Source organism: Gavialis gangeticus, unplaced genomic scaffold, assembly GCF_001723915.1.
Source record: "Gavialis gangeticus isolate Ggan-Ray unplaced genomic scaffold, GavGan_comp1, whole genome shotgun sequence".
In the NCBI taxonomy this organism is placed as follows: domain Eukaryota; kingdom Metazoa; phylum Chordata; order Crocodylia; family Gavialidae; genus Gavialis; species Gavialis gangeticus.
This window is the reverse complement of record NW_017729022.1, coordinates 52,582,412-52,590,736: the sequence shown is the minus strand read 5'-3', so window position 1 is coordinate 52,590,736 and position 8,325 is coordinate 52,582,412. Positions and strand designations below refer to the sequence as shown.

General features: G+C 43.8%; 1 protein-coding gene across 1 annotated transcript in view; it reads left to right on the top strand.

The window, feature by feature from the left end:
* DDX47 (DEAD-box helicase 47) overlaps positions 1-8,013 on the top strand; it is a 24,010-nt gene extending 15,997 nt beyond the window's left edge. Inside the window, exons 8-12 of the mRNA XM_019514930.1 lie at positions 2,950-3,096; positions 3,391-3,528; positions 6,805-6,875; positions 7,084-7,213; positions 7,316-8,013. Of these exons, the coding sequence (XP_019370475.1) occupies positions 2,950-3,096; positions 3,391-3,528; positions 6,805-6,875; positions 7,084-7,213; positions 7,316-7,447 (618 nt within the window). The 3' untranslated portion in view covers positions 7,448-8,013. The remainder of the gene's footprint in view (positions 1-2,949; positions 3,097-3,390; positions 3,529-6,804; positions 6,876-7,083; positions 7,214-7,315) is intronic.
* The last annotated feature ends 312 nt before the right edge of the window (positions 8,014-8,325 follow it).

Sequence of the window (8,325 nt, the reverse complement as noted above, 5' to 3'; positions counted from 1 at the left end):
TTTTTCCCCCCACCAACTTTTTTTAGCATATGGTTCAAGTTTGTTTTTGTGTAGCACAGTGGTCACCAACCAGTGGATCTCGATCCACTGGTAGATCTCAGACCCTTTTGGAGTCGATCCGAGGCTGGGGTGAGCTGGCTGAGTGCCCACGTGCACCCCAGCTCATCAGATCAGTCCATGGGGGAGGGGAGGGGTATGGGTGGGTGCTAGATTGAGGCAGAGGTAAGTTGAGTGGGGCCTCAGCCGGGTGGGATTTACCTGCTGGGGAGGTGTACCCTTAATTATTTTTTTCTCCCTCTTGATCAACCCCCCCACCCTGTACACACTAGAGTGTTTGTATAAGGTTCTGCTCCTAGCTAGAGTTTGGGTCTGATGTAACCCCCAGTGAAACTGATAGGAGCCCTTCCATTAATTTCAGTGGGGATTGGGTGAGGCTTATAGGCGGTAATACAAGACATACTTAAGTAGCATTTTCTCTTCTTAAATACTGGAAGGTCCTCATGCTTGCTTAGAGTCCTCCACAGCTTCACCTCCCGGGAAGTGTTCAGTGAGCAGCTGCCCACAATGAAATGCTGATGATGGGGTATAACACATTCCTCTGCTTTCATTTACAAAAATTGAATCTCTGTGGGAAAGGACTGGAAGGTAACTATTCCCACCTCACTAATGAGTAGATGGTAATATCTGCCCTCCTTCACATCCCTTCCCCGAGGGCTTCTTATCAAAGGATTGCTTTCAAGCCATCTCTTGCAGAAGGCTGACATCAGTGAAGAAACCCAACATCACCTCAAATGTGCAAGTGCAGCCTTCAGACACCTGAGGAAACAGGTGTTTCAAGATTGCAACACCAGATCCAAAACCAAGCATATGGTTTATCAAGCATTCATGATCTCCACTTTACTGTACAGAGCTGAGACATCTCAAACCACTAGAGAAGTACCATCTGTTAGACCCCAACTCCATGCGGCCTAACGACGAGGAAGGCAATGGTCCAATTGCCCATGGATCCTGTTGCTCATTAGCCAGAGCAGAACAGAGAGCAAACACCAGGTCACATTGCTCACAACAGCTTTATTCAGAATGGAAACAGCTTTGGGCAAGCTCCCTCACTGCCAGAATACGGGGAGCAGCAGTGAACAATATTTTTTCCCATATTTATACACTTTGGTTTATACTTATTAACATTCACGCTACCCTCGCCCCTCCTGTGTTCCACCCATTTCTCCTCCTATCTCAAGCTCCACCTCTGTTCACTGCTTTTTTCATTAGCATGGAATTGCCTATGTATTCCATTCATTTACATGCCTTTTTGCTATGAGCACATGTCTAAGGCCACAAACCCTTTCAGTCAATTGGCAGACTTCGGAGGTTTCTTTACCAAACGCCATCCACCCTTTGGTTACATGTTATCTTCCACATTCCAATCTATATTTCTGTCCTAAGTTGTGCCATCCCAACCCTTTTTGGGCCCCTGTATCTTCATTCCTCGCTGTAGCTGGTTCACAGCACACGGACTTACTTGCTGCTTTTTCCAGAAAAATGGTTAAAACAATGACAATGGTTATTTGATATAAACAAAATCTTATATTTCACAACAATCCCATTATATGGTTAAAACTACTTGCCTAAGCATCTGCAAAGTTATTTTAATACACCATTTTACCTTGTGGTCAGCAGCTTTTCTGAGCCACAGTTTAGAGCCTTGTTTCAGCTGCAGATCCAATGCTCCCCAATAAGCCGAACTATTGTTACCCTAACACTATCAATGCTACCTGCAAAAGACCTTTGGAATCCAGTGGGAAGACAGATGTACTGTTAGCATCCCCTTGCAAGCAAACACCATGAGCACTGAGGTGATGATCATCCAACATCAACTTCACTGAGCTAGCCACATTATCCAGATGTCTGACTCCAGATTCCCACAGCAAGTTCTCTTCTCCCAGCTCAGTCAATGCATATGCTCAAGAGGAGTGGAGAGAAAGCGCTTCAAGAACATCCTCAAGGCCAACTTGTAAACTTGCAACATCAACGTCAACTCATGGGAGACTATTATCCAGGACTGCCCCAAATGGAGGAAAAGTCTGCTGCCAGGATCACACGACTTTGAAACCTTATGGCGACAATAGAAGATGGAAGAACGGGAGCGACAGAAACAACATGCTGTGGACTGAATCAAAAACCCAGAGCCACCCACCTCACATGGAAACATGTGCCCAAGCTGCAATAGAGTCTGTCAATCCTGGATCAGCCTGGTCAGCCGTCTTCAGACCCACAGATAAGACTATCATGGAAGATAATCACCTTGACTGGGAGGGATTGCCAATGATCTACTCTTCTTTAAATCTCTCCCCTGAGGGCTTCTTATCAAAGGATTGCTTTCAAGTTTACGCATTTGAAAATAGCATCGGAGCTCTCTGGTTAATGGGAACTACTGCTAGGCTGAATGCATACTGCAGTTGATGTAGGCCAGTGTTCACCAACCAGTGGATCTCAATCCACTGGTAGATTTCGGAGCCTTTTGCAGTAGATCTTGGAGCCTCTTGGAGTCAATCTGAGGCTGGGGTGGAGGACTGAGTGCCCACGTGCATGCCCCAGCCCAGCCGGTGAGTCTGTTGGGGAAGGAAGGGGCAGGGGCTAGATTGAGGCCCCCACGGTGAGGGACAGTACTGCAGAGGCAGGAGCGGGGTAAGCTGAGTGGGGCCCCAGCCAGGTGGGACTTACCTGCTGGGGAGGTGTGCCCCAAAATAATTTTTTCTCCCTCTGCCTCTATCTGCCCACCTCCACCGCTTCCCTCCCCACAGACTTACCTGTTTGGTGGGGGGTGGCAGCACACTGTAGATCTTGGGTTGCTTTTAACTGCAAAGGTGATCTCCTTAAAAAGGTTGGAGACCGCTGATGTAGCACCATACTACGTTAGTGTTTGTCATCTCTTTTCTTGATCCTCCACAGGACAGTTACCTGGTTTATATTCTGAATGAACTGGCTGGAAATTCCTTTATGATATTCTGCAGTACCTGCAATAACACCCAGAGGACTGCTCTCGTGCTTCGAAACTTGGGGTTCACTGCCATCCCCCTCCATGGACAAATGAGTCAGGTACGCATCACCTCTTAGCGTATGGATATATAGGAAGAGGCAGTATGCCATGCCATGGCCAACTCTTTTTGGGACCATAAAAAGTGTGCAGGATTGGCTCTTCAAGGTTTATTTACTGAGAGTGATGCTAAATTCCAATTTAACATTTTATTTGGAGTAACTCGCACTGTGTATAGAAGGATGGGAAATTACCAGTATGTAACAACAGCAGGACACTGTCAGGCTCGCTCTCTTTTGTTTGTTCATTCTGGGATTGGTTTGTTTGCTTTAATCATCATTTTTCTGCTCCTCCAGAATAAACGACTAGGGTCCCTGAACAAATTCAAGGCAAAGACACGTTCCATTCTGCTAGCTACAGATGTTGCAAGCAGAGGTTTGGATATCCCACATGTGGACGTGGTGATAAACTTTGACATCCCCACTCACTCAAAGGTGAGAATCCTGTAAAGAGAGTCATAAGATGCAGCCTTGGAGTTTGCTACAAAGAACGGGAAAAAAAAATTCTCCTTTTCTTCCTTCTCCCATTTTGGTGACTTGAGCTCTAGTTCATACTTGTCCTGATTTCAAGCTGTACTGCTTCCTTTCTGACCATTTTACTTGGTCTTTTCCTTTGGGTGGGGTTTGGGGATGTTGGTCTGAACTGGACAGGAAGTGTCTAATAAGCAGGAATTCTGTTCTCCATCTTTTTTTTAAATGTTAATTACATCTATGTGGAAGCAAGACAAAGGAGACCTAATTCAAATGTCATTTTGAATTGGGTTAAAAGAACATCAACTTTGGAATTTTAATGTAATTACTTTCAAAAATTAGTCTCAGAAAGCCTCACTGCATCTCCCAAATTAAAAAAGGGGAGTATTTTATCAGCAAGAAAGAAACTGACTATTGAAGATAAATTGTTGAAAATTATTTCTGTATTGTAATGTCCTGTTTAAAGCTAGCACAAAGTTCAGGACCTAGTATTCTGTAAACAATATTCCACATTCTTTCCCATCATGTTATTTGTGTAATAGGCACATTGCAAACAAATAGAGCACAGTTCTTTTTCTAAAACTGTCCTCATGCTATGAAAAAGACCAAAAGTAAATTGGGAGAATAGACCTGCTCCCCCATCTAGTCTTAAGTTTTTTACTAGACCTTCAGAATGTGGACTCGGGAGAAAAGACCTTTAATCTGGAGAACAGAGAAGTGGAGGTGGGATTTACTAATAGTTTTCAAATACCTGAAGGGTAATTATAGAGAGGATGGAGATTATCCTTTTCTCTGTGGCCACAGGGGATGGGACTAGGAGCAATGGCCTCAAGCTGCAGCAGAGGATATCCAGGTTGGAGATTAGGAGGAACTTTCTGACTGAGGCTCCTCAGGCATTGGAACAGGCTACCTAGAGAAGTTGTGGTTCTCCATGCTTAGAAATTTTCAAATTTGTTGGACAAACACTTGGCTGGGACGGTTTAGTCGGGAAGTAGGAGACTAGACTAGATGACTTTATGAGGTCCCTTCCAGGCTTCCTTTCCTACAATCCTATGACCATGAACCACATTGTAATAGCATCTTGTTAAGCATTTTGCAATTGAGTGGGCACATCTACGTGTGTGCTTTAATTTGCCATAGGCTATTTTACTGCGCTGTAAAGCATCGTGTAAAAAACCATGACATTAAATTAATGCGCAGTGAAACAGTATACTGTGCATTAAGCGTCACTAAAAAAGCATACAAGTGAACTACTGTGCATTAGCACAGCCTAATGCACTTTAATTTAGTACCTCACATTGGAGGTACTCCATTTCATGCACATTAGAAAAGGCACATTAATGCACACATAGATGCATCCCATATGTCATAGACCAGTCGTACTTTAACCCCCACTCCATCCTCCCCTCCCAAATGTTCTCATAGCAGCAGGAAACATCATGCTGACCCACTGTACATCTCTGTGTAGGTTCTCCCAAACTAAAAGCAGCATAGCTGCCTTAGATTCTGCTCAAATAATTGCACTGCTCACGGAATTATACTAAAATGAAGAGTTGATTAGTATAGCAGCAATGCTGCATTAAGATGGCTGTCCTACTTCCAGTTCAATAAAAGTGTGCCCAGAGCTAGTTTGAGCAGCTATATGGGTTATCTCCTATACAGGCAGCAGCATAACCACACTCGTAAGGTCCTGCACTGCAGTTACCTAGTTCTGCCTCATCAGAGCTTACTGCACTGAACAGGAATATTGAACAGGAATTGCATGGGAAAGTTGTCAGTAAATTTAAGCTGCCTTATCAGCTGGACATGATCTTGCACTATGTAACCAACAAGCCTCCAGAATATATAAAAGCTACTGAACCAGTTCATCCTCTTTGCCCTAGAGCTTGCCCTTCTAGTTAGATGCTGTTCCCCACAGTATGTTCTCACATGTTCTTGATACTGAACAACTGCAAAAGAACTTGCAGTTCCCTTAGACTATTCCACTATCCCCATAACTGCATTCAAGTATCTTATAACTAGGCTCGGCAGAATTCTATTTTTATTTTTTAATACTTTTAACAGATAATATTGATATTTATTTTTAAGCATTTGTTTTTATTTTTTATCAATCTTTTAAAATTAAATTAACAATATATAGATCTTTTGCCCCAGGATAGCGAATAAAAAAACAATGAAAAGGACAAGAAAACACCAAAACTTATATTCTTTCTAGTCAGAGTGTTTCTATCCACGTACCAGTCTCACCAGTCGCCTGCTTCACCACTTCTTACAGTCTCTCCCTAGTTTTCTGCAGCTGAGATGTTCCACTTGGGCATCAGGAACTCCTCACTTCTGCTTCCTACACCTTCCTCCAGGGCTTGAATACTCTTCTCCCCCTTCTCTGGCTTTGGGTAGAGGCTTGTAGTCTCTTTTCACCCTCCAGCCCCATTCCCCATACTATGAACAGGCAGCTAATTTAATTGAGTTGTTAGGCCATTTTCCTCTTTAAGGAGACGGCCCTCTCTGTTCTGGTCTACGACTCCCTTCTGTTCTTCCCCTCTCTTTCCGATTATTTAAAGATGGATTTTTTATTTTTTTTTTTATTTTGATTGGTCTGTGAGTGTAAGGTGAAATCAGCATTTATAGATGTTTACCAATAAAAATTGAATTCTGCCAAGCCTACTTATAACTTAACCTTATTTTATCATGAGTTGACTTTTTTTTTTTGACTGTCAGGAAGGAATACAAAGAGGGACTGTTCTTGCCATAATGTCACCACCCAAGGCATGCCTGCACATCACCCTGTTGCCATAGCAACATGCTATGTCACTGCAGCATGTCGCTATAGCAATGTAGGTCTATATATGACTGGTAGCTACTTCACCGTAATGGCATGCTCCTCCACTTTAGCATGTTGCTATGGCAAAGTAGCAGCAAAAACTAACAGTGCACTATGCTCGCGGTGCAGTATGGGCAGTTACTTCACTGTGCTTTAGTACTTCCAAAAGGGCACCGTGGATGCATCCATAGAGAGGTTAAAGCCAAAGATTCCTTCCATCAGCCATATCCTCTCAGTTTGTAGGGCCACTACTTATATTTCTCCATGGGGTATATATGTGCTGGCCATATTTGTCCCATCATTTATGGTTTCTTTAATGTCCCAGAGAGATGATGAAATGGGCTGCACTTCCAGAGATTGTTTTCTATCCTGTAATTGTCAGAACACATCTTATTGCTGACTGAGGTATTTGTTCTCAGGATTACATTCACCGTGTGGGGAGGACAGCTCGAGCTGGGCGATCTGGCAAATCCATCACCTTCGTCACACAGTAAGTAACCTGTGCCTGTCTCCTTTTTTCATTGTATTCCAGAGCAGGCCACGCCTGTCTCCATCCTACCTTAGTATCAAGTGCCCTTCCCACACTGAAGAGAAGTGAAGTTTGGTATGGTGTGCTAGGGGCTGTCATAGTTTTGGAGAAGGAAAGAACCAAAGCATTTTCAGGAAGACTGATCTGGTTTGGCTTTTCATTTTTCCAGGTATGATGTTGAGCTGTTCCAGCGCATTGAGCACCTGATTGGCAAGAAGCTGCCAGCATTCCCCACACAAGAGGAGGAGGTCATGATGCTGACAGAACGTGTGGCTGAAGCCCAGAGATTTGCTCGTATGGTACATGCCATTTTTATTCCCTAACAGTCTCCAGTGCTTTGATTTCTTTCTCTCTGAATAAGAATTGTTCTTAGCAGCTTCTTTTCCTTGGTTTTTGTGCAGGAACTGAGGGAGCAAGGAGAGAAAAAGAAACGATCCCGAGATGAGGCCAATGACAACGACGACACAGAGGAAGCGACAGGGGTCAGGAACAAGGTGGCTGGTGGGAAAAAGAAGAAAAGGAAATTGCATTAGCTGGACACTTAAATGTTTTTTTACCACCTTCTCTGAGGCTGCCTGGGTTGTGGGAAATCAGTGTAGTAACCTGTATCCCTAGCAAACTAAAAAGCTCTGGAATTGCCCATCTTTGACTGGTAGTTCATCTGGAAAGACATCTGTATCACTTACTTCACCAGCACTTTCGTCAGTTACAGGCTGAACCCATATCTTGGTAGTACTCTGGAATCAGCTTCCCTTCGAAGTGTAAACATTTTGGTGATGTTGAATCCCTGTCTATTCCTGCAGCTGAGCTGTCCATAAGGTTCTGGAAATAGCTGTCTCTTTACACAGGGTTGAATAAGAAACACAGGCCTGTAAGAAAAGACTAGCAAGGTGGGGAAAGCCTCTTGTCACTCACCATCCAGATACTTGGGAGCACCTCTTCTCTCTCAGAACTTTTTATAGAAACAATGAGGGGGAAGACTCCTTAGTCTCCTAGGCATGGATAAGGCATTGCAATACAGGATGCTGACCTTTGACAGAAAGGTTCTTGCTCTAGAGAAAAATTGCAAATACATTTTGGTTGTATAAAAAAAAATAAATTCTCTGGGTTTGTCTTGTATCTTGCTTTGCTACTTCTGCTAGCTTCCAAAGCCATCTGTTCTATAAAGTTTCCTTCCTTTTATGTCAAATTTCCTACAGTGCACCTACACATGTACATATTTAATTTGAGCCATCACAGTGCCTTCTGTGGCTGTGATGTTTTAGGCACCCTAGTGCACTGCTCCCAACCCCCCGCTCCCCAGCTGCAGCGTAACCACAGCTTGCAGCCACAAAGGAGCTGCGCTGGGGCTGGGAAGCTGGAAGTTGCTTCTTTATTGCTGCCATTATTCCCCTGTCCAGCCCTAGAACAG